The sequence below is a fragment of the Plectropomus leopardus genome, chromosome 1 (assembly GCF_008729295.1).
Source record: "Plectropomus leopardus isolate mb chromosome 1, YSFRI_Pleo_2.0, whole genome shotgun sequence".
Taxonomy (NCBI): domain Eukaryota; kingdom Metazoa; phylum Chordata; class Actinopteri; order Perciformes; family Serranidae; genus Plectropomus; species Plectropomus leopardus.
Window position 1 is genome coordinate 4,663,372 of NC_056463.1, and position 25,941 is coordinate 4,689,312.

The following is a 25,941-nucleotide window of genomic DNA, read 5'->3' on the forward strand; positions in this document are numbered from 1 at the left end:
CGCGCTGCCTCAGAGCAAAATGAGACAGAAAAATGGCGGACCTCAGGAAAATCTGTCCTGAGTCTTTGCCCTGTCGTGTCAACTATTCACCGAAAACGTCATTTCAGGGGAAGATTTTCATCCTTCTCTGCATACTGATAGTGGACTCCGGAGGAGCTACGACCCACTGGGTTGTCACGGAGGATGGAAAAATTCAACAACAAGTATGACAGTTAACGCTTGCTCATTGACCTGCTAACGTTAGGTGGCTAGCCCGTAAAGCTATATTCGTTAGCATTAACGGTTATGTTTTTTTTCATGTGGTTAACTGATGTAATTCAAGTCATTCATTTGACGCCAAAAAGCCTTGTTTGCCACCTTCAGTAGCGTTACATTCAGCGATAAAGTAACATTACAATTATTTTGTTTTGCTAACTAGGTTAGCTTACATTAGCTACCTTAAACCTGGCGTTATCGTTAGGTGTTTGAGGTCAAGATGACCAGTGTATTATAGGCCTATGTCAACATCCGCGTTTGAAACAGCTCATTGATAATGCAAACGATAACGTTGATGTCTGTTGGTGGCAATTGTCAGTACACTGCCACCTTCATTTAGAGAGACAGACCGATTTAATGTTTATGTGAGGCGTTGGGACTTTAATAAGCTTAGTTTGCAATGTCTACATCTGTAAGTGGAATTGGATAGACTGTTTCAAGTAAGGCTCAAAAGAACATGAACAAATGTATCTGTTCTGAAATGAAAACAACAATAGCTATACTTTTTACAGTCTAAAGTCAGTGGATAACAGTGTCAGTAATATACTATATGGTTTTTATGTTCTGATACACAGCTATAGCTGCACTGTAATTTTGATGATATATTTTATGTGTAAAGCTTACAATTCTTGGGAAATAAGAAAGAAAAATATGATATTTTAACCTAAAATAAACCTAACTATAGTGACTAAAATCCTAAAACTGTAGTTCCAGCACTCCAGTTCACCCCTCCTTTTTCATCAGCTTTACCAGATCCTTCAACATCACTGGAACAAGATGTAATAACATCAGAAAAAAAGTAAAACATGTACTAGGTTTGGGCATGGGCAGACGTTGGGGCGTTGGGTTTTATAGATTGTTTCCAGCATGACTCAGAAGAACTTGAACAAATGTATCTGTTATGAAATATCAATAACTATGATAATTATATTTTACAGTCTAAAGTCACTGGATAACAGTGTGATATACTATATGGTTTCTATGTACTGATACACAGCTGTAGCTCCACTGTAATTGCGGTATTATTTTACGTGTAAAGCTGAAAGATTTTAGAACATTTCTTCATATATTGGTAATAATTGAGATTCAGACAACTTATGAATCCAACCAGGGGGAATTTTTTTGAACAGCTTGCCTTGAACACATACTATTACATATAGTAGACACAAAAATAGATGAGTAATACGTAAGAAAAAGTAATATTAGAATATGTCAAGGAGTTCAGTGGAATAAAGGAATTTTATAATCATCTTGATCCACTGTGTTTTTATATTAAGTAGTTTTTGAGAAACATAAAGATATACTGTATATCAGCATAAATGAAAGTACTTATTTAAAATTATATAGAGCTGTATGATTTCTTGCAAACACACTTGTGCATGTAAGTCTAATACTTCTAAAAAATCTTTTTATCTTATGTTTTATTCTATTTAAATTCACTATTTTATTCTTCCGTTACGCTAATTGTTTTGCACCAAAACACCAAGTCACATTCCTTGTATATGTAAATGAACTTGGCAATAAAATTAGATTTTGATTCTGGTTCTGATTCTGAATACGTTGAACAAAACCATATTTTTGCTGTAACACATTTAATTGATGAACTGTAAATGAAAGATGTCAGACTGACAGACTTTTACTAAACCATTATATTTGGTTTGGTTTGGGCATGGACAGGTTTTGGGGCTCTAATAAGCTGAGTTTGCAGTGTCTACATCTGTAATTAAATTTGAATAGACTTTCCTTGACATAATCCCTATGACTTAATCAGCTTTTTAATGTATTGTTTGTTAAATAATATTTGAGATGTGTACAATACTTACCAGACCTTACTGCACTGTTGTTGTTTTTGTTGTTGGTGTTGTTGTTGTAGGTTGACTCACCTTTGAATCTAAAGCATCCACATGACGTTGTGATCTTCATGAGGCAAGAGACTCGTGTAAACTACCTCAAGAAGCTGGAGGTGTGTGGGCTTCACTTTGTCCCCATCGTGTGCAATGACGTTATTCATGTGTTCCATGTGATGATTCTGGTTAACGTTTCTAATGACAGCGCTCCTTGCTGTCGGATTAATTTGTGCAGAAAGAAGATGTCTTTGATTTTTAAATTTGTAAATGTTTTTTTTTTTAAATGTGTAATACAGAATAGAGATTATTGCTGTGATGTAGTAAGTGTAGTATTGGAGTTTCGATCTGAAAGTAAAATTTAATGGGCATTGATCAGCATTACTTACTTTGTCAGCTGTCCATTTCCTGTGCTTACCTATCCTCACTGACTCATTGTCCTTGGTTATTGTTGAGCAGAAGCAGCTCGTGGCGCAGAAGATTCACATTGAGGAGAACGAGGACAGAGACACAGGGCTGGAGCAGAGACACTACAAAGAGGATGCAGACTGTGTAATGGCTAAGGTCCCACTGGGGGACCTGGACCTGTATGATGGCACTTATATCTCATTGGAAAGCAAAGACATTAGGTAAGTTCTCAAAAAAAAAAAGAAAAGACAAAGTCACTGCCAATATTCTTTTTATCTCATGTTTTTGTAAAGTGGTTAAGGCATCTTTAAATTGTACCAGTGCCTCTATGATTATAATGAATTTGTCATCTTATACAATTTTTCTGCTCTCTTCCTATAGCCCTGAAGACTACGTGGATTCCCGGTCAGCTCTGCCCCCAGATCTAGAAAAGCCTGACTGTGCAAAAGCGTTTGATCTACCTTATAGTATCCATGCTTTTCAGCATCTCAGGGTGAGTCGAGGCCAAATTTGTCAATAGTTTCATCAGAGTGGAAAAAGATGGGGATGACTGCTATCAATGTGTACAAGAGCCTGACTGATATATCGGTCAGTGGATGTTGTAAGTTGATATTGGCCCATCACAAGTAAAGTAAAATAGAATGATCAAATTCCCAGAGTTAACTGGTTCAGTGCACTGATTTAATTTTTGACAAAAAAACATTTATAGTCTAACTATAGAATTTCCTGCCTTCATTGCATTATATTTGTCACAAATATTTGATAACCATATCTGAGGCATACTTGCATTGCATAATTGCATATTTTTTTACTCCCCAATATTGGTGTCTAGTGTCGATCTAGTGTCGGTTGGGCTCTAATATGTACCATCTAAGTTGCTTTCTCTCAAAAGAAGAAGTTTATGGTGGCGTACTTATACTAACAAAGTACTCACTGAGTGAAGAAAGTATGCTGTTACTTTGTGTTTAGGTACTCTCTACTTTCATATTAATGCTGAATTGAAACTTGTTTGTCACAGATGTTTAACATAACATGTATTGTTTAAATAAGACTTCAGAATTTTACTCATTACATTTTATCAGCTTGTTGGGAGTGTTAAATTTGACATTGCTGATATTTTACAGCAATGCTATTTTCACAGTTTCAGTGGAAAATCATTTGATCAGTGTAAGAAAGGGAAACATACAGGAGAAAATAATATACCACCAGATATGGTTATGAAGATTGTTATGAAGAACGGATGTAAGCATTTTGACTTGTTGTTGGTATTGCAGATTTTTCTTATTAATCAGTGAGCTAAAAGCAAAAGCAGTCTTATTTTGATCAGTTCTGGCACAGGATTATTGAAGCATCAGCTGCTCAGTTGATGAGAAATTTAAGCCTGGACAGAGATAAAGATCAAACATGACATGGCCATTTTCTAAAGAAGACTTTGCAGATTTATGAAGACCGAAGTTGGAGTTTCTCAAATAGGGAAGCCCAGCCAACCTTATCAAACAAAATGCAACATTGTAATTATCTTCAGTAACGACCCTAAGAGCTTAATGGGAAATGCAGTCTAGACTGGAGGCAGCTCTGTGTCAGTCTGATAATTCAGAACTCAAAAGAAAAAGAGCTCAGGGGAAAGCTGATTTTGTTTCTTTACAAAAAATATCTATTCAGTTTATCATCAAGCATGTTTGTACAATATTTAAATGTTGCTCTTTTTTCGGGACATTTATATTCTCTCACCATTTCAGCAATAAAAAATTGGAGATATGCAAATCACTGTAATCTCTGGATCTCAAAAATAACTTGATTGTATCTTAAAGTTGCATTCAAGTCAAACTTATAAATGAGGCCTTTAGGTAAAGATTAAAGTGCAGTGGAGTTTTTGTGGGCAAGTAGTAATAAATAAAGTTGCTGTTTTGTTACATTCAGAGTGTAAAACCCTTATCACTGCAAAAGATTTCATTTAGTCACTGATTTATTGTCTTTACTTTCGTTATCAGGTTAAGAATCCAGTGGGCAGTCACCATTACATCACATTTATTTGTATATAATATCAGAGACATTTAAAGTGTGTGCTTTGGAAGTTAGTCGGCTGTTTCTATGGATGTAAAATACTTCAGAAGTTAAGTTTGCCCACTTTCAAGTGGAATCATTTGTGCACTGCTTATTATGAACACTACAGAGAGTAGCCTTTGTGTTTGACTGATCACATGCTAAAAGTAACTTTCTCCCTCAATCTGTCCATTCCAGGGTGTGCAGGAGAGGGCAAACTTGACCTCCCCGCTGCTTTCCAAGGAGGATCCCATTTTTAGTTCATTGTCTCATAAGATGGGCCGCAGTGTTGATGAGGTGGGCCATCGCATCCATCAAGGGTTACTGAGGGTAAGGTCTACTAGTATAACTTTGCGTCACACAATTGTACAAATATTAAGACCTTTTGCTTTCTCCTGTGCTCTGTCTTCCTTTTTTTGACAATTTTATATTTTTTAGAACTCTTACACTAACAGGTTCCCGCTTACCCTTAAAAAGTCATTAAGAATTAAGGGCATTAAAATATTTGTTTTAAAAATATTGCCCTAATTGGTATTAAACTGTCTTGAATCAATCATTCAGAAGAAACTAAGACATGGGACGTTGGATTTTAGGAATATTTTTTCTAGTGTTGCATTTTAAAATCTCAAATAAATTGGCAACATCTATTTTTTTTTAATAATTTACCAAATACCTCTGGCATCAACAACAGCAGATCAGGATAGTAATTTTGTTCCCAGCTAGGACCATTAGAGTAGCAGACCCATTGTCTGCTAGCTAGCAGTCACTGTACCCTGGATGTCAGAAGTGCCAACAAACAGCTGGTATTTCCCAAAAAGTCTTACAATAAACATTTGGGAAAACTCCCTAAGTTTAAGTAATTGATGTTGGGATTTTTTTTTGTTTGTTTGTTTTTTAAGATTTTGATTATTGTAATATCATAAATATAAATTCCAAGTGGCTTTAAAAAGTCTTTAAAAAAACTTAAATCTAACTTATCTTTAGCTATAGCAGCCCTGGTAAAACACATATCTGTTAATGGGGAGCAGACCACTATTTTTATTGTCTTGCCAGGGTTCATACAAGGTACTTGAGTTGTTTGAGTGCTTGAATTTGACACTCAGAAATTTAAATGCTGGAATACCTTTAAATTCAGAGATTTTTATGTTGGTGTTTAAAAAAGTTCTTGAATATAATTGAGAGGAAAAGAGAAGGAAAAATGATTTTATGAAATGTTTTAAACCAGAAAGCAGAGAATTGCCATGCTTGTAATTTTTTTTCTTATGCCGTATGAGCGACATGAGCTTTTAGCGTCAACAGATTGGCAAACTCCAGTAGATAGCTGACTCAAGGATGTTTTGCTGACCTGCAAAACACTCACAGCAGTGAGTACAGTGTCAGGCATTAGCGCGATGTTGAGCTTTGTCGCTCACATGCCCAAGTAATAATAAAAAATTAATCAATAATTAATCAGATTTAGAGCCTGGTAGCATGTTTGCTCAATTAACACATTTGCACAATTCCTTTGCAGCCAATGGTTGTTTGGAGAAAACAATATCATCCTTGGAAAAAGTGCTTGAATGTCCTTGCATTTGACTTTCCCCCATCTGTATGGACACTGGCTTATGTACATAGGTGTTTTTGTACGTTTGTATTTATTTACTGTCTTTTTAGTCAGCATCAGGTAATCTGTGTGGTGTTGATGGGGTAATGACAACAGACATTGCAACAATAGTCATTGTCAGGACAAGCACAGACACATTGAGAGTGCCAGCAAGCCAGCCCAATTAGACATATGAATAAGATCCATTGTTCAATGCAGAAAAAGTATGTTGGGGGAAAAAAGATTCTAACTGTACGCAGATACTCCTTCGAAGTAATGAAAGTGTGCTTGTGCACGTCTTTATGATTGTGTGTTGCAGAACTCATCTTCCTGGGTGCTGTATAACATGGCGTCTTTTTACTGGCGTATGAAGAACGAGCCTCAAAAGGCCGTGGACTGTGTTGTGCGTGCTCTGCATTTCTCCCCAAGGTACTGTTGGGCCGGTCGAAGGCCACTGCAATAGTATACTGTTTATTGCACAAGACTGTTAACAAATGTTCACATTCTCATAGTGTGTGTGTGTGTGTGTGTGTGTGTGTGTGTGTGTGTGTGTGTGTGTGTGTGTGGGTGTGTGTGTGTTTTGTACCTACAGGCAGCACAAGGATGTAGCTCTGGTCAACATGGCCAACATCCTGCACCGCGCCCATTTCTCAGCAGACGCAGCTATTCTTGCCCACGCTGCCCTGGACCTTACGTCAGATCTGTTCACAAGCCACTACACCTTAGGCAACATTTATGCTGTGAGTAGAGACAAATCACTTCACTGCAGGAGATACTTGTATTTAAACCACAGACTTAGCACATGGTTAACCATTTAGTGAGTTAGGTTAACAAGACCACAGCTGTTTCCTCTGCAATTTGTCAGACAGTCTCTTGCAGAAGCATGCATGCGTTTCAAAATAGTTTGCAGACTTGTGGGGGGATACATGTGTTTGGGAAGCAGTGATCATATGACTAGTAAAATAACACATGGATCATACTACACATATTGTGTGAGAGTTTGTTAACAGGTCTTTTGATAGGGTTTACTCTTGTTAATCATGGTCCCCAATAAATCAATATAAACAACAAAGTTTAGATTAGAATTTATCTGTGTTCTTTCTTTCCTACTGTTGGTACAGTAGTTTACAGGATAGTGTACCGAAATTGGTGGCAAACACACCGATAGAGACTTTTGCTATCACACCATCTGGAGTCGAGTTTCAGGGTTCCCAAAACACAAGTGAGACAGAATTCAGCTGTCAGAATTTTCTTTTCTTGTAGGTCAGTGTATATATAAAGGTTAAAAGCAGGATTTCTGCAGTTCCTTGAAAGTAAATTCAATTTTATAATATTAGGCCTTAAAAAGTCTTTTAATACTCTTGAATTTGCATTTGTGACGTCTTTATTGCTACATCCATTTTATCTAATTTTGTTTATCCAACTTTTTTTTCTATCAAAATGAATGAAGGTCTTCTGCATGCAAGTCCACATTTCTGATGTTATAATACTTCACACTCACCTGTTGGTAAAATGTAGGTTAACCTTACTCATTCTTACACCCATGTTCATCAAAAAAAACCACCCCCACATGGGACCACATGTTTTTCCCACTACTTCCCATTATAACTACTTGCAGTGCTTAAATATGAAAAATATAATTCTATCTGAAATGTGGATAAAAAATATCAAAAAAGTCTTAAAGACATAACATTTAAATGTAAATGTAGACATCCTGCAATGTCTTCTGAGTGTAAAAGGTACAGAGAATTGCCATCCAAGACCCATAAATAACAAGATTTTTATAGCTGTATAGGGACTTAATTAAACCAACTGCATCTTACTGAACTCATATCTGCGTAACACTTGTTTTTGAGTCCCCAAAGCTTTCTACCAGTGTGTAGTGAGGCAAGGCAGCTTTATTTGTGTAGCACATTTCATATAACAGGGCAATTCAAAGTGCTTTACAGAGCAATAAAATATAAGAACATAAAAAAGCATACAGATTTACAATAAAAGAGTAAAGAGATAAGATATAAAAGGCAAAACTAATTAGTAAATGATTTAAAAATAATTAAATAAAAAGCACAAGTACTCTGTAAATAAACTGTATTGAGTGTGTTTAGTTTTTTAAATTTTTGTTACAGCATGATTTTTACAAGGAACAAATCTTTTTTTTTAAATTTCTGCTGTATCCATGATTTGTCTATCTCTTGTATCGCTCTCTGACCAGATGCTTGGGGAATACAACCACTCAGTGCTGTGTTACGAGCAGGCACTGCAGGCCCAGCCAGGCTTTGAGCAGGCCCTGAGGAGGAAACATGCTGTGCTCTGTCAGCAAAAGCTGGAGCAACGCCTGGAAGCTCAGCACAGGTAGGGAAGCAGTAACACATACACATGTATGTGTAAGATAATTACTATGATATCTATAGTACATTTTCAGACATGTCCCACTGTGTGCTACTGTGACACATCAATAATAACAAACTTTTAGCTTACCAACCTACAGGGTTCCCACGGTCATGGGAAACAGGGAAAAGTCATGGAATTTCACAATCACATTTTCCAGGCCTGGAAAAGTCATGGAATCAGTAAAAATAATTGAAAGTTTTGGAAAAGTCATGGGATTTTGTTGTGTATAATTAAATTGTTTCAATAATCTTCCATGGATAACCTTCCATGTAATGTGACATAACAACAAATTAATTTTCTGTAGCTGGCAACGTAATGTAGCTCTAATATGCGTCGATGTGTGACAGTTTTTTCCCTTTTTTTTAGCGGTTAGCAGTTCAGAGTAACTGGGCCTGCCTACCACATTTCTGTTTGAACAAGGATTGGTTTGTGTACAATTCCAGGAAAATATTTAAATATCAATATCAATATAGGGTTTTTTTTTGTGATAACCGTAAAACTGAAACACTTTACCCTGTAGGGAAATTTTCTTTGAACTCCATGGTCACAGTATGTAAGTTAAAGTAAAAAAAAATCCCCTAAGTTGGCAGAGAGCCAGTGTTTTACTCCTGAATGCAGAGTGGATTTTGTGCAGATACCGAACCTTAACATACTGTAGGTCTTTTGGGTTGTTTGAAGATCATGTGATAAGTTTTATTTCCCCTCCATGCCATTCTACCTTTCATATCCCCCTTCCTCATTTTTATTATATTTTTAGATCCCTGCAGCGGACACTGAATGAACTGAAGGAGTATCAGAAGCAGCATGACCACTACCTTCGCCAGCAGGAGGCACTGGACAAACACAAGCTGCTGCAGGAAGAGCAGATCCTGCGCAACATTATCCATGAGACCCAGATGGCCAAAGAAGCCCAACTTGGTAAGACGCCATGCACATGGAACTGAAATCACTTAAAACAATCATGAAGTGTGCACAGTGTTTATTCCTTTTTTGGATTTTGTATAGAGAGATAAAATATACACAATTTATATATACAAAAGTAGCAATGCTGTAGAGCCAAGATAAATGTGATCATATGGAACTCATACATGGCAGTAAGTATGCCCTCTGTGTAGATTATTTGAAAAGATGTTACAGTAATCTAGCTTTGATGTTCATGCATATTGCTACTGTATATACACATGCACTGATTTGGCAGTGTGGAGTAGCACCTGAGTATTTTGTGTCATACGGTCTCAAGGGAACCATCAGATGTGTCGGCTGGGTCAGCAGCAGCGCAGCCTCTACTGTCCCTTTGACTTGCCTGTGCGCTATCACCGTGGCGATCTGTTTGAGCATGTCCACTATGTCCAAGTGAGTCTTTGAGAAATTACAATGTACTTGGTGATATGATATATTATAATTTTTCCTGCATTGCACATATTTGATTTCATTATAAAAAAGAACCTGTTTTTGTTTCGGTGGATATTTATCGATGAAAGCAAACAAACAGAAGAACATTATCCATTAGATAATGATCCTTTAGTTTCTCAGTTCTTTATGATTCTGTCTGTGTTCATAGTTTGGGGAGGAGGTGTCAGTGGCATCCAGCGTGGCACTTGTGTCCGAGCGTAACTCAAACCAGACGGCAGCCAGCCCCCAGCTTCATCCCTCTGTGTCCGGAGACCAGGACCCTGCTGCTGCCCTCTGGGGCAGCCGTCAGGATTACACCCAGGCAAGACAGAGAATGGCATTTGATAGTTTTTTGTTTGTTTGTTTTTTTTGTGTATATATGTAGTGAGAGCAAAGTGTGTTCTTGCTTCAGGACATACAGAGAATGTTGTGGCCTCAGAGGACTGGGTGTGCCAGTGAGTACCCAAGTGTTCCCCCTGCTCAACTGCTACCAACCTACTACCTTCCACCTGAAACACAGGGTCTCAGGTCAGTACACGTTCCTGAATACGGGTAACATGTGGGTACATAGTGGCTGCATCGCTGTGTTCCAACGGCATCTGAAAATACAAACTTTTGAAACCAGGTTCCAGACTGTAATCTTATGAAAACGCAACCCTTTCTGTCACCGTGTAAACTGACAATGCATGGATCCTGTGAGAACGGTGACATCATGGCCACACTTTACGCAGGCATGTGGTGTTCTTCTATGGTGTTTCATTACAAAGTCACACCGCCAAATACAGGCCTGGCATGCATACTGCAGTGTTTTCGGTTGTTTTTGCTGATCTGTGTACACAAGGATCGTTCTGACAATGTTATCATATGAAAGCAGAGTTTTTTTAGAATGACATGGGAAGACTTTTGTTTTTAGTAGGGCTGTTCTCATCCAAAGATTTGCAACAAATGTACCACATACAAATGACTTAAGAGTGAAATATGTGTAATTATGTGTTTTCAGCCCAGTGGCAACTCTCCTCTATGGGAGCAGCAGTCCTCCTCCGACGGTAGCTCTGCCAAACTGTGATCCCATCCCACAACCATATCCAGCCCTCCTGCCTGCCTCACTGGACTGGCCTCTGGAAGAAAAGGAGCTGCCAGATCCCTCTGCCTCCCAGGTATCTGTCTGCCTCTTTATTTATATGTTTGTGTGTGATTTGAATAGGAAAAAAATGGAAATGGATTCATGCCATGCGTGGCTGGTTTACGGAATTAGTCTTTACGCTGTATGTCTGTGTTTGTGAATGAGCATTGTCTAAGGTAGGTAGATCTGTGCAGAGAAGTACCAAATCGTTAATACTTCTGTGTTTGATTACAGATACTGCAGTTACGTAGTGGAGGATGGACCCTGGAGCAGGTTGGCTCCAGAATATCTGAAGCTATGAAACAAGTAAGAGGGCTCCTCATTCCTCTGTTTTTGTAGCACAGTAATGAATCTCACTGCCCAGTGTGAAATGCTTGCAAGTGTACTTCTGTAGAGGGCTGAAAATTACATCTTTTTTTCCTACGTAGTGACTTAATGCCAATCTAGCTTTTAAGTATAAATGTCCCAAACACATTTTTTGGCCTACTGATGAAGTTGTTAGGGCTACAAAAACACTCAGTCCCTACGTTGTAGTACAGTAGTGTTACAGAGTGATGCCTTCTGTACCTTCATAAATGCTCTTTGGCAGAGTACAGACACCGGCTTGCAAAGAGCACACCAACACAACAACAGCCAAGTCTTATTTTGGCCCTCATCCACAGAATTAATGTTCATTAGCAAAAGCTGACATGAACGGCTGCCGGCGACGTTTGTCATTTTAACCTGCGAAAAAGACATTCATCTGGCTAAAACTGAGAGGCGTCCTCTCGCATGCTTTGCACACTGCTCTGTGCTAATGAGAAAGGCGAGACGACAGATTTGTTTTCTGTAGGGGTTTAGCAAATTGTGTCATCCCAGGTTTTAGAACTGAGTCAATCATTGGTGCAACAAAATAATGTTTTACTGTGTAATTTTATCTTGCATATGGAGTGAAATGCTCGCACTGTGGATCCTGGCTGACAGTGAACTTAGATGCAACACTAGCAGGCTCAAGTGGACAAAACACGTAATACATTTTAGTAAAAAAAAAAAAAAAAAAAGGATTGGATTTTGTTCGATCAGCTTATTTTAGCTGATAAGGATCCATTAAAATATGCCAGAAACAGCCCTGATTCGAGACTTAAAATTGACATTTTTATCCTTTAATAAAGCAGTGCTCACACTCTCAAACTAGTGTTGACATAGTGAAAAAAAAGTCCTTAATACATCTCAAAATTGAGAATATGATTAGGAATCACTTAATACCTCTAAACTTCTCCCAGCTGCTGTAGTCTGAACTCATCTTAAGTCATTCATTTTCAAAGCTAACAGAAGTTTGTTTGTACATATAGGCCACTATACCCCGCTCGCAGGTCTACAATGAGGCAGCTCTATTCTGGCGGGCCAAAGGCAACGGTAGCCGTGCCCTGCAGTGCCTGCGCCAAGTGTTGAGCTCAGCCCCACCTTCCCACCGCCTGGTGTCCCTCACCAATGCCGCCAACCTGCTGCTACACTACAGCTTGACCACCCACGCACAAACACTGTTGGAGCAAGCATTGGCTCTCAATGCATCAGAGGTAAAAATACACACATTGGTACATCACCTGCCAGGTTTTACCCTCTTAGAGTTGCACATTAACACTTTGTAGTTTTCGCTACTTTATTAGGTTTATGTTTCTTGACAAAGCCATACAGTTCCTTTAGATAGTCTCATGACTTTAACATAGTACATACAACTGTCACTGGTATTGGCTTACCGGTTCTGATTAAACCTTACCAATAACATTGTAGATATGACCCTCTTCTTGTGCTTGTGCTCTGTGTGTCAGTGTAAAGAGTTTTATCCATCTGGTTAGCCCAAAAACACTCAAGTTTTGCCATTACACCACGCATGCATGAGATCACATCTATGTTGGATCTCACAGGTTGGAGGGACAAATTGAAAATTTTAGGTTGAAATTAAAATTGCATATGGAGTAAGGATAGCATCGCTGGCTTGAATGATAATAAAATAGAATTGTTGGATAATTTGTTTTTGAAAATCACCAGCATATGCATTTATTTTAGCCTAATATGATGTGTCTTGAACAACGTGTACTCGGTCCAAATTCACTACCAGCACTACAAGTTGGTACAAAAGACACTCTGCCCTGAATACCATCTGAGCAACATTTGACATCATGCCAAAACTACATGTATCTTTTAATGACCATTTAGATTAGTTTAGATTAATTGATATGGACATCACAGTAGCATTAGAAATGTACATTTATGCACAAGAACTAGATGAACTGTGTTTATTAGTTGCAGCAAAACGTTAGTTTGCAATACCTGTCCACAGGAGGATTAACCAAAAAAAAGAATGTTAAAAATAAAAGAAAATGCATCTGCAAGTACATACACGTCTACAATCCATACACAGAAATACATCCACACAAAGTACCAAATACTGGTGTTTCTTTTATAGTCATGATTTAATACCGCCAATAAAAACAATAAAATTGGGTTGCATTTTCAATTCAGTTGTCTTAATTGACCTTTGAGTTTTATTGAGTTTTAGGCACCCAGTAGTATATTGTGTCGAGCTACAAAGCACTCATCATATCAAGTTGATTCCAGAAACATGAATATGAATTTGGTCCTCTTTAGTGTTAGAGCACAAGTGTGTGGCCGAAAAATGTACAAGACCTGCATGAAGCTATTGAGTCAGCGTGCACTAAAATCGATAGGGGAAAATATCCAACATCCTGTTAAATAAAGCCTAGGAACAAACTTGTAGAGGTAAAAACAGGTGTCTATACAAGGCATGTTGATTTACCAATTCAGGAACCGTAGATAGAATGTCTGTAAAATCAGAAGCTGCTAAATGTCCTAAGGAATGCTAATATGTTAATATATGACTCATCATTGTCATTCGAGGACGTACATATACAGTAACTGCTTAAGCTGAGTCAGTTTTCATGCATGTTACCCATCAGCTAATGTTCCCCTGTTTTGTTTTGCTTTCCTCGCTCAGCCCCACACCCTGCTCAGCCTGGTGAGTGTGCAGTTGGCCCAGGGCAACGTGACAGGTGCTCTGGCCTTGTTCCGCCACATCCTGGTTACGGCCCTCTCCTCCTCCTCCTCCTTCTCGTCCTTCGCTGGCTGTGAACAGTGTCGCACCAGCCTACCACTGCTGCGCTGTCTGCAGTTCTACCCCTTCCTTTATAACCTTTCACACCGGCAGCCCTGCTCAGGTAAGTTAATCAAACACACATGTAGACTTACATTACTCTCTCTCTCATTGGTATATATTTTTTCATAGAATTGTACTATTTAAAATGGTACAATTCTAGCACCAAGTTTCCAAACATTGGCATTAATCTGAGAATATGATTTAGATATTGGGAGACACTGTTAGGGAGCAAAACCCGAGTAAAGGGTATCTTTTAAAGATACTTTTAAAGAACTTAAAAAGTAGGTTTTTGTGTGTTTTTTTAGGGTCAAACAATGCCATCATCTATACACAAATCTCCGTTGATAAATCTTGCCGTGCTTAACAAACACGTTAGGCAAGAATAAGCATTATTTATATGGAAAAAATGTGGTCAAAAGTAGTGTAACTGTGTTTGGGAAAACATTTTTTTATGAATACGTTCAAATGTGTAAAAATAATTTTGTTTAAAAAAATAATAAATGTGAAAAAAATATATCAACAGTTGCAGCCACAAGCTCACAGCAAATAAGGCCCGCCTCCCTGGCTCCATTATTGGATGTTAAAATGATGTTCCTGATAGGATAGTCAAATGAGATGTTAATCTGGGCATCTTTATTGCTATTCAGGAGGAATGTGAAAAGTGGGACAAAAGTCAAGTCAATTTTATTTATAAAGCCCATTATCACAAAACACAGTTTTGCTCAGAGGGCTTTACAGCATATGACATCCCTCTGTCCTTAGACCCTCACATCATCTAAGGAAAAACTCCCAAAAAAACCCTGTAGCAGGGGAAAAAATGGTAGAAACCTGATGTGGGATCCCTCTTCAGGACAGACAGACGTGCAATAGATGTTGTAAATACCAATTAAATTACAATAATGACAAAGAGGAAAGAGAGAGAGAAAGAGGGAGGGGTCGAGATGCAACAGCAATAACGGTAACAATAGCATGTCATATAACAATAGTGACAGGTGTAAAATTACTAAATGCGCTCTATGATAGCATGTGATGTTACATGCGTATAGTGATAGTGGAGGCATGACTAATAATAATGGCAGTAGAAGGTTGCGTCAAGCAGGATCATGGCATCTGTGCAACCAAGGCCCATGACACAGTGCAGCTTCAGACAGGACCACAGCAACAGGATGAGCACTGCCAAAGGCAGGGTCACAGCACCAGCACAGCTATCACCACGATCAGGCGCAGCCAAGGTTGCAGCCAGGGTCCAGGAAAACTGGGAGCATGAATGTTCCGGAGGGGCGACCAAGTTAGTGTAATGCAGTAACTAGCCTAACTACAGGCTGAGCCAGCCCTAATTATAAGCTTTATCAAAGAGAAAGGTCTTAAGGCTACCCTTAAAAGTGGAGACGGTGTCTGCCTCTGAACTTTTTCCGCTGCACAAATATAGATGTGCAACTGCAAATCTTTTTTTATAGTTTAAATCTTTGTGCAAATCTTAATACCCTCACACCTTGGAAATTATTTTGCAAAACTTTTTTTTTTTTTCCAAAAAATGTCATGCCTAGTTACAGATCTAACGATTTCAAAAATAAGTATTTGTTCGACATTTTTACAAATTCAAAAATTCTAATTTATTTTATCAATAATGTTATTCAGTATTTACACATTTGAACGCACATGTAAGCATACTAAATGCTTTCACGCATTCAGAAATGATCATACATACCTACAATACTTTTGACCCTAATTTATTTATTTTATTGCCATATTTTTCAAATCTGAGCTGTAGCACAAAAATAGCTGTCTAACAGAGGGATGGACTGTTAAGAGAAATTAAGCCTTGACTTCATAGAAAACAACAAATTCATACATTGCAGTCACTTGTCAACCTATTATTTCATCTCTAAAGTTGTATATAGTTTCATTTAGTGCAAGATATTATGAAAAATTATCAGTACCGTGTGATGTGAAATGTTGGTACTAATCTTTGTAAATCTGATGGTATTTATTAAAGATGGATGAGTCTAAATTATTGTTCTGTTTACAAAATAACTCTCTTAAAAAAAATTCTTTCTAAGGCTGAAGACTAACCCAATATGATAGTTTTTGCTAAATTGTCCAACTCCAGGAACTGCTTGTGTCAAGCTGAAAATTAGCTGCAGGCTTAAAAGGCCCTCATGTACTGTGCGCTCGGACAGGTTTTGCACTTGTTTTTTGATCTTAAGCCCAGAAACCCCGTCATGTTGTCTCTTGAAGCTGAAGAGTACTTTTGAGAAACAAGTAGTATGTTGCGCCTTCTGATGTGAACAGAGACGGCATCTTCTTCTTTATTCATATCAGTGGGAGTGAAGAGAAAAGTGCTTTGAAGTGGGGAAATTTTGCTACTCAATAATTTAGGCTACAGAAAATAGCCAATGCCAAATTTAGAAGGGTCTATATTTTACTCTCCAAAGCTAAATATTGCTCCCTTAAAACACGCTGAGTACACAAGGTCACAAAAGCACTTATGAAACACACACCCACCTCAAGTTAGGGTAAAGGTTTAAATACAATATATACACACAAACCTTTCACATGGTACAGCTCATATTTGCAACAGTTCCTCCCACATGGTTGATACTGTATTGCTACAGTCAAGCAAACAGTAATAATTTGAGCTGTTAAAACATCATACATAGCTTTAGCTCCACAGCCCAACATTACTGCAAGAAAAACATTTTCAAGAGAAAAATCAATTTTATTTTTATATTTTGTTTTTTTCCCTCTTATCGTCTCATGTCAACATGAACTGTACAAAAATAATGCCGAAAATAATATTCTGTTTGAGTTATAGTGGAACTATAAAGAGGAACATTCCCCAAAATGTCAGGAAGTAGCACAGCTACAGAACAGTCCCTAAGTAACAGCTCTGTTGTGATCTCTGCATATTTACATGTTGTTCTGCTTGTTGTTGGAAGGAATCAAACATCAGATATCAGTTTATTCTTTAAGCATAACCGAGCTGGAAACTCACTACACCTGAACTCAAACCATGTCCAACGTGTCCTCTTATCTCATCCTCTCATTATGTCCCCGTCACACACACACAGAGCAGAAGGAGGGAGGGGGTAGACAGCGGTTGCTTACACCGGTGTTCAGCGGTTACTGTAAGCAGCGAGCAAGGTAATAAATGACAGTATCAGGGCTGGATCAAGACATTTTGGTGTCCTAGAGGAGATTAAGATCACCTGAAGGCCAATAAGAGCGGAGCGGACATTCAGAGACACCGACAGAAGGAGACAGAGAGCGGAGCGACACCCGCGGAGAATCTGAGCGGAGCAGGCACTGGCAGAGAAACCGGCAGAAAATGAGAGCGGAGCGACACTGGTGGAGAATAAATAAATAAATAAATAAATAAAACCAGAAATGACCTTGAAAAAGTCCTTTAAAATTAATATCAACTTTCTAATTCAATTTAAATTTGTAGTTCTTAAAATTATGAATATAGTTTGTCCCTAGCTTTTTTCTTTATTTCCTGGTTTATTTTTTTCCTAGTTTTATATATATATATATATATATATATATATATATATATATAAAAAAAAAAAAAAAAAAAAAAAAAAAAAATATAATAATTTGTGAAACATTAATTACCAAGTTGCTTATTGCCTTTTTTCCCATGTTTTTGAAAGAAATTGCACCAATTTTCAAAGGGCTCAAAGGTTTGTGTGTGAAAGGCATCTGAATGCAGCACAAGAAAAGTGATGTCAATCCAGGTTTCAAAGGGTTAAATGTTGCAGTATAAAAGAGTAAAATAATACTTGGCTGTCACAAGGCCATCCATGGCGTCCCTAGCACACATACAGCTGTTTCGTGCTCTTAAATGATGTCTAGTAATGAAGTTCACAGATCTAATGTCTTCTGGCAATAGCCATAGTTTCCAAGCTCAAGAAAATCTGAGCTTTGCTAGAGTAAATTAAGACTGTGAGTGCAGTCAGCAGTGTAGAGAGAGAGAAGCTGAAGAGGGACTCATTTGTTTGTTCCAAAAAAACAAACACAGTTGCTGTGTCTCGAAATATAAAATGCATCACTTTCTGTCCAGGAGAGAATTTTTTTCTCAAGGAAGAGAGAGAGCGAAAGCTTTTATGATCTGACTTGAACCGGAGTAATAATAGAACCCGTATTTGTAAAGAAAAAGTTAAGCGTAATTTAAGTCAAATTACTGTCAATAATAATTATGTTCAAGTGTCAATATATTCCTGATGCTCAAATGTTCATTGTTAAAAAACTGCAAGCAGAGTTCCCACAGGTCCTTTAAATCCTGAAGTATTTTTAATTTGAGGGGGAAAAAATTTAAGGCTTTGTATATTTCTGATAATAAACATGGGTCGTTGAAAGTACTTAAATGTATATATTTTAGCAAGAAGAGTAATTAAAGTTGTTTTTTTTACTTAAATTTAGTAATTATGGTAAGTTCTGCTGCCTGCATGTATTTCCTCTGCAGTTGCGTTATGTTTCAAGCACCACCTGCCACCACCTTCACAGTTCGATTGAAAAGTGTTCACACATTCGAGCCTCTTTCTCTTTTTATCGGTGTCTGGAAAGCCTGATAGTTTTCATTATAAGTAGTGTGTATAGTAGTGTTGTAACAGTAATTAACCTTGATCAGTGTCTTAAACTATAACATGTTGGATCCTTGCATTTGAAAGAATTGGGCTTAGAAAGACTGACTTGGAAAGACTTTGAATTTAATCATAAGAGCATGTATAAACCCTGTGGGAGTATACATGAACATTGTGTGAGTGAGGGCACAGTTAACATTCTGTTTGTCCCCTCTTTTAATCAGTTTTTTAATTCATGTATTTATTTGTTTCAATGCTAGCTGATACATTTCTGCTGCAAAGCTACTGTCAGGCTATGGTTTTGGATAGTAAGTGTGCTGAAAGTTAACTTGTTTTGATCCAGAAGGTGCTGCCTGCATGGCTGATAAAGACCTTGGTATACAGCTGGAGGAGTGGGAGGGCAGCGAAGAGAAGCAGGACACACCGACTATCTCTGCCATGGAGGACTCCCTGCTCTTTGAGAGTAAGAATATAATTTATATACAGTGGCAATATGAAACAATCAGTGTACTGCATGTAACATAAATAAGATGTTAGTCACAAACTTCCTTATAAGAATAATTTCAAAGACTGCAAACATGACTTTTTGATAATATAGACATCAAAATGCCACTGAGAATTACACTACATCAGTGAGAAAAATACATTTATCAGACTCTAAATAGTGATTCTGTCCTGGTCAGTAAGTGAAGTGCACTTGTAGCTCAAAGCAACGCTAATTTGTTCTTTCATTTCTCCCACCTGTTACTCCTCACACTTCAGAGGTTATCTTGGACAGCAATGGCTCGGGTGAGGCGGCTGGACAGCAGCGAGCTTCTCCCTCTGCCTCTGCTAAAATGGCCACCCCGTTTGGTGGTGGGGGAGTAGAAGGGGAGGAGGAGTGGCAGTTGAAGGAGGACCTGATGGGAGCTTTTGAGGGAGCGCTGGATGTTGGAGGCAAACGAGGGGACCTGCGAGGTATCCGGGTGCTAAAGAACGACCGTGTCATGGGTGCCCGTGCTGGTGGTGGGCCCTGCTTCGGAAACTGCGAGGATGACGAGGGAGCTGAGTGGGTAAGTGAGCGTACTGGTCCTTTTTACGACAGAAAATTATGTTTGAGTTATAATCGCCAATGTCTGTGAGATGGTGGTACCAAACTGAATGTGAGTGCCTTGTATTCTTTTCTTTTTTAAATCAGATCACCTTCCAGGTAAAGCGGGTCAGAAAGGCTAAGGTGGACGGGACAGAGAGTGTTGCTAGCTCTGATGACGGGCAGAACGGGGAGTCACTGCCTGGAGGACACTCTGTCTTAGAGATAAGTGGGCCAACCATCCCGTCACCTGGCCCTTCAGGTACCACGTACACTTGCATTATTCTTTTTACAGAAAAAGCACTGAGGTGCTGGACTTCACCCAACTGATAGAGATGTCTTTGTGTTTTTTCTGTTTTTGGGGGCAGGCCGCTGGAGGGACTATACAAGTCTTGGCTGGCCAGGGCCAGAGGAGTGCCAGCGGACACGAAGGGTAGACCTCACCACTGTAGCGAGCACCTGGTTGGCAGTTTCTGCCAAGAACATTGAGTAAGACTCTCACTTACATGGTCACATTTTTATCTCATGTTGCATTATACAGGGTCCCGTGGATCCTTAAAAAGTCTTTGAATAGATTAATCTGAAAATAAGGACGTAGTTGGCATTAGAATGCTGTAAATCTGTGTTTCTCTTAAAAATGCCAAGAGAAGGATGTAAAAGAGGATTTTTTGGAATGTTTTTTCTGATGATGTATTGCAAAAGCTCAAAATATTGGGTAACTTGGAAAAAAAAAATAATTTACTGAATGCCTTAACTCTGCTCTTGCCTTAACATAGTGAAAAAGTCATGTTTTTTGTCATAATAAATATTTGGCAACATTTTCCCATATCTTTTGTAATTGATGTTGGTTGGTCTTCAGTGTCCTTACGAGTGGCATTAAAAAGGCCTTGAAAAGTCCTAAATCCCTCTTTCTTTAAGCTCTAGGAACCCTGAATTTAACAAATATTACACTGTGTGTTGTATGACAGTGAATCTAGTTGGCACTGCTAGTGTTATTTTTTTGCTCACAGAACTGGAGAAATAATATCCACAAAAGCTTTAAATATCATAGAAATGTGTCGACTGTTTTTAGCAAATACCTCAGTCGTTTAGAAATAGAAAACAGGAAAACAAGAGGAAAAGAAACCATTGCTGCTTCATTGACAGTCTTGCATCACAGCATCAACAACTGAAATTCAGTAAATACAGTGTTTAGTCTTATGTTTGATTTTCCACTCTCTGTGTCTTTTCAGCATCACAGAGCACATAGACTTTGCCACCCCACTCCAGGAGCCAGCCGCTGAACCTTTATGCAATGCCAACCTAGCTGCCAGTATGCACACCCTCGACCACCTGGCAGGGGTGGCCAATCGCGCCGCTATCCACTACACTGGAGAGAGCCAACTGCGTGAGGTGGGCTGAAGCCGAAGACATAGATGCTCTTTATACTCCTTCTTTTCTATACCTAAATTGTAGGAGTTTAAAAAATATACAGTTCCACTAACAGATAGAGTGTGGTACTGTTCATATTCAAACCAATACTGGTACCTGGAATTTGCTTTTGTCCTGTAATTACAAAAACGTCATTTCAGTCGTTAGAAATAAGTCCAAACTTCCCATTTTCAAGTTTTTGTTTATTTAAACTACTTTTACACTACACACAAAATAAAACCCCTCATTATTTCCCTCTCCACTTCCAAACCCGTCCGCACAACTATAAAATTAGGAGTGCTACTTCACGTTTTTGGGTTTCAAAACAGGTGCTCTTTGGATCCAATGATAAATATGACCAAAAAGGGAGGGAGTGATTAGACTTGTAATTTGTTTTGTCAGTTAGTCAGAACCAAAAACTACCAAGGCACACTGTTTTGCAAAAGTTAAAAACCCTAAAACACCTATACAGTTCATCTCACAGTCTTCATCAGGGCACCCGTCCCCACGACCTCAGTCACCAAGTCATAGCGTGAGAGCACTGTTGTTTCTGTTAGTAGAGGCACAGCTAATTGTAGTAGAGAGGTAGTGAAGAAGTAGTGTTAAATTGGGTATCAGCTTCATGTTTATGTGCGTATTGTTAAAAAAAAATACAATTAAATTGTAAATAAACACTTCTGGTTGCGGTAATGCCAGTTAGAGGCAGCTGAGACACGAGCCTGCACAGAGTCACTGCAGACAGCTGAAGACTAAGAAGAGAGCGAATCGGTCTAGACACAAACCATGTTGCCCTGGCTAACTTTGCAACTTGCATCACAAATATTGCAGCGAGCGTTGACTGTGTCAAGTTTTGAAAAGTGTGAGCACACCTGTGAATGCTTTCAGCGCATCCTTACCCTGACACTGTGACTTGAGCAAGCTGCAGGGGTGATGTAGACTTGCGCTCTCTTTTTCTCGCAAGTCTCAGTCAGATGGGCTGTCAGGTACCAAGATTTGGCACCGATTTATATAATGTGAATCGGTATTCTGAAGTAGCGATGTAATTCAGTCGGTATCCTTGAAAGTACTGAGTGTAAACGACCAAGGTTTAACAGCCAAAGCAGCATGGGTTGATTCAAAGAATATGCAACAGGTGTAGATGCATGCTCAAGCTTAGTTCTAAGGATTTGAAACTCTGGAAAATCCTTTACTGTACTAATGATTGACAGTAAGGAAATATCAATTTTTAGGTAATTCTCTAACGTGCGTCTTTTCTTGCCCTCACTGCAGGTCCTGCAGAACCTCGGTAAAGACAAGTTCTCCCCTCAGTCTTTTGAGCAGGTGGGAACACGCATTGCTAAAGTACTGGAGAAGGTAAGAGTTCTCACTGCTCCTAAAGGCAAACTATTGCCTGTTTGTAAAGTGTCATCTGATAAAATAAATCAGATGACACTTTACTTTGTGTGCAATCTAAAAACACATTTAGTGGCATAAATACTTGCTCATGAGTGTACTCTTTTAAGTTCTGCTTTCAGTGCTATTCAAAATATCCTCTGTGCTTACCTCCAAAACTAATCTGACAAAGAAAAACACTCATTTTTTTGTACTGAAACTCGAATGGTTCTGTTTTCTTCATTTGTCCTTAGACTTTTCTAATTTAGGTATTTCAGAAAAGTAAAAATCACAGCCATTAAAGACAAGGGTTTTTCTCAACCAGGAAACTGGTAAAATGCAGGGCACCTGGTGGCTCAGTGGATAGAGCAGCGCCCCATGTGCAGAGGATGTGTCCTCACTGCAGCGGCCGCGGGTTCAAGTCCAGCCTTGGCTTTTTACTGCATGTCTCCCCCTCTATCTCTACCCCTTTTACACTCACACTGTCCTATCGATTAAAGGCAATAAAAGCCCCCAAAAATAATCTTTGAAACTGGTAAAATGCCAAGAAGTAGATTGAGGTAAAAGAAGAAATACATAAATATAACCGTGCATATGCATATTATTTGTTCTGTGTTGTGGTTATGTAAAAAGAATAAAAGATGCAATTGCAGGACAAAACATATTAGTCAATGATATGAACTGAGTGTCATAATTTAACAATAACACCCAGCCACTGTAACACTGTTACCAATTACTTTAGATGTGAATTGTCCTTCTATCCCCTCCTAATCCCCGACTGCAGAATCAGACATCATGGGTTTTATCCAGCATGGCTGCACTGTACTGGAGGGTCAAAGGTCAAGGCAAGAGGGCCATCGACTGCCTGCGACAGGCCCTCAACTACGCCCCCCATCACATGAAGGCAAGTTAAACATCAACTGTTCCCAAAAGTTAAAACACCTGTGGTTCGTTCCATGAAGCATCTGAAGTTTTTCTGGGAAGGATTTCTCTTAATTCCTACTTATTTTTCCTGAATTAAGAAAATATTTAAACAGAGTGGCAACAAACATCTTAAACAGCTTCCTGTGTTAATAAAAGAACTAAGCTGTTAAATGTTCCAAATTTGCCTCAATAAAGTAAAACCGCCCCATGATATTTTGTATTGGTTAATAGAAATTGTTGTCTTTGAACATTAAAAATGGTTCGTAAAATCCAGAAACAACGGGAAAGAAGACCAAATTGGACTGAGGAAAAAAAGCTCACACAACCTGTGATTAAATAAATCTGATAAATTGTCAAGTAGTGTGTCCATACAATTGTTCCTTTACAGAAACACTGTGTTTTGTTTTCCTTGAGGAAAACAAACTCACACCTGTGATGCATAACTGATTATTACTTGAATCATCATCCTCATGTTGTGTTTTTATCTTAAGTATTTAGGGAAATATCCTAAGGACAGGACTTAATGTGAATTTGCGCAACTCATTTACTCCGAGGAAACCTTGAAGAGGTTAAAAGTTCTTTTTAAGGGAAATCTCAAATTAAGATTCATCATGCAACTGGCCACTACTTCTTTTATGGAACAAATAATGGCCTTAAACATGAAAATATATTGAAACTATAATGTTTTTTTCTCTTGAATTGTGAACTAGGATGTGCCCCTTATCAGCCTCGCCAACATCTTCCAGAACGCTCGGCTTTGGGAGGACGCTCTCACAGTCGCCCGTATGGCAGTAGAAATCGCCCCGCACTTTGTTGTTAACCACTTTACCCTCGCCAACGTCTATATAGCAATGGTAAGGACTGCAGGTTGCAGCATTTTTGTTTCTGTTTGTTATGTGCTTGCTTGTAGGGACATGACCCACTGCTCAGCTCCTTGCATTTAATAACTTCAATTTAAAATTCTGAATTAATGAAGCAGAGATGCAAGTCATGTGCCCTCACAGCGACGTTTTTGTCGTGTTTGTTGATGTTAGGAGGAGTTTGAGAAAGCCATGCGCTGGTACGAGTCTACTTTGAAGCTGCAGCCCGAGTTCGCCCCCGCCAAAGATCGACTGAGAACCATCCAGTGTTACCTGCTCACCAAGAGGGAACGCCGTCAGCCCTGAACCACTGAACCAGTCTGATCCCAGCAGTACCCCAACAGTCACACACACACACACACACACACCACATAACAGTCACTCTCACACACACACACACACTCATCTTTGAACCACAGATAAGTAGCACAAAATAAAAGTGTAAGAAACTATCATGTGGTTAAAGGTGAGGTATCAAGATTCATATCCAGTAGATTCTGTTATTAAACTCCCCAAAGAATTAGGTTTGAAACGCCACAGAGTACAACTGTAGATAATTTTGCCCCAAAACGTATGTGTCAAACGCAGGGCCTCTTGTTGTCGAACACTCAAGAAGTAACGATTGTCAGACTTTTTTTCTAGGTTTGCTTAATTTACAAAAATGGAAAGGGGATTAAAATCGAATACGGTTTGCAAAATCTGGTTAATTCTTCTGCAATATTCAGATTTCATGCTAATTGGAAGAAAAGCTCACATTCTTTAAGGCATTTTTGCATTTCAGTATGAGGTGTTGGCATCTGGGAGGTTCTCAAAGATAATAACAAACTGCAGCCTGCAGATGGCGCCATGTTTTCATGTAACTTAATTGGAAATTTTAAATGAAAAGGATGTTTTACAGTATTTGCTTCTTTCTGAAATAGTAAGAAATGGGCCTCTCAACTCAGAGGTTAAAGGAGTTTGAATTGAGTATATGCCCTCACTATTTCTGCTTCTTAAAATGGATGGGAATTCTCAGTTTTTGCACTTTTTTTTCTATATCATTCCTATTTATATGGGACCTACAAACTGTTTGATTTGAGGTAATTTAAATACAAAAGAGAGAAAGTGAAATATGCTATTACATTTGCTTTTTAACTTATGGAAATCATAAGGCAGAAAAAGGATTTGCCGTTGACCATCATAAAAAAAAAATTAAAAAAGTGGAATCTGTATTAAATGTACAGTATTAAAGGCAGTGTGTGGATTTCATTAGCTAATTTCTCTGCGTTTCTCTTCTTTGTCTCTTTGGGAAATAAAATGTATTTAGCACTCCTAAAAAAGTATGAGCTGACCAATGTGCTTTACAAACGTAGGCAGCACAACAACAGAGCAGACAACAAAATCATGTAAATACCAGGCAGAGACCAAGATAAAATCATAAAAAATGCAAAAACTGGCAAAGAACTGTTAGAGGAGGCCAATAAGTGTTGGTGATTTAAGTACGTTCAAAAACCAAAGAAAAGGGGTGGGCCTTGAGCCTTTAGTTTAATTGG

General features: G+C 38.5%; 1 protein-coding gene across 2 annotated transcripts; it reads left to right on the forward strand.

The window, feature by feature from the left end:
• The first annotated feature begins 32 nt into the window (after nucleotides 1-32).
• ttc17 (tetratricopeptide repeat domain 17) lies at nucleotides 33-25,665 on the forward strand. Of its 2 annotated transcripts, none has more exons than XM_042490701.1 (25): nucleotides 33-203; nucleotides 2,129-2,218; nucleotides 2,559-2,728; nucleotides 2,889-3,000; nucleotides 4,749-4,880; nucleotides 6,452-6,561; nucleotides 6,725-6,872; nucleotides 8,345-8,484; nucleotides 9,281-9,441; nucleotides 9,764-9,876; nucleotides 10,085-10,237; nucleotides 10,328-10,443; nucleotides 10,916-11,072; nucleotides 11,273-11,344; nucleotides 12,370-12,594; nucleotides 14,034-14,253; nucleotides 19,119-19,238; nucleotides 19,538-19,827; nucleotides 19,953-20,106; nucleotides 20,213-20,333; nucleotides 21,077-21,236; nucleotides 22,524-22,607; nucleotides 23,410-23,529; nucleotides 24,260-24,403; nucleotides 24,584-25,665. In XM_042490701.1, the coding sequence occupies exons 1-25, from the start codon at nucleotides 33-35 to the stop codon at nucleotides 24,713-24,715; spliced, it is 3,615 nt and encodes a 1,204-aa protein (XP_042346635.1). In that variant the 3' UTR covers nucleotides 24,716-25,665. The 2 variants fall into 2 exon arrangements, with proteins under 2 accessions (XP_042346635.1, XP_042346643.1); XM_042490709.1 differs by having other exon boundaries at nucleotides 127-203; nucleotides 19,122-19,238.
• Nucleotides 25,666-25,941: the final 276 nt, after the last annotated feature.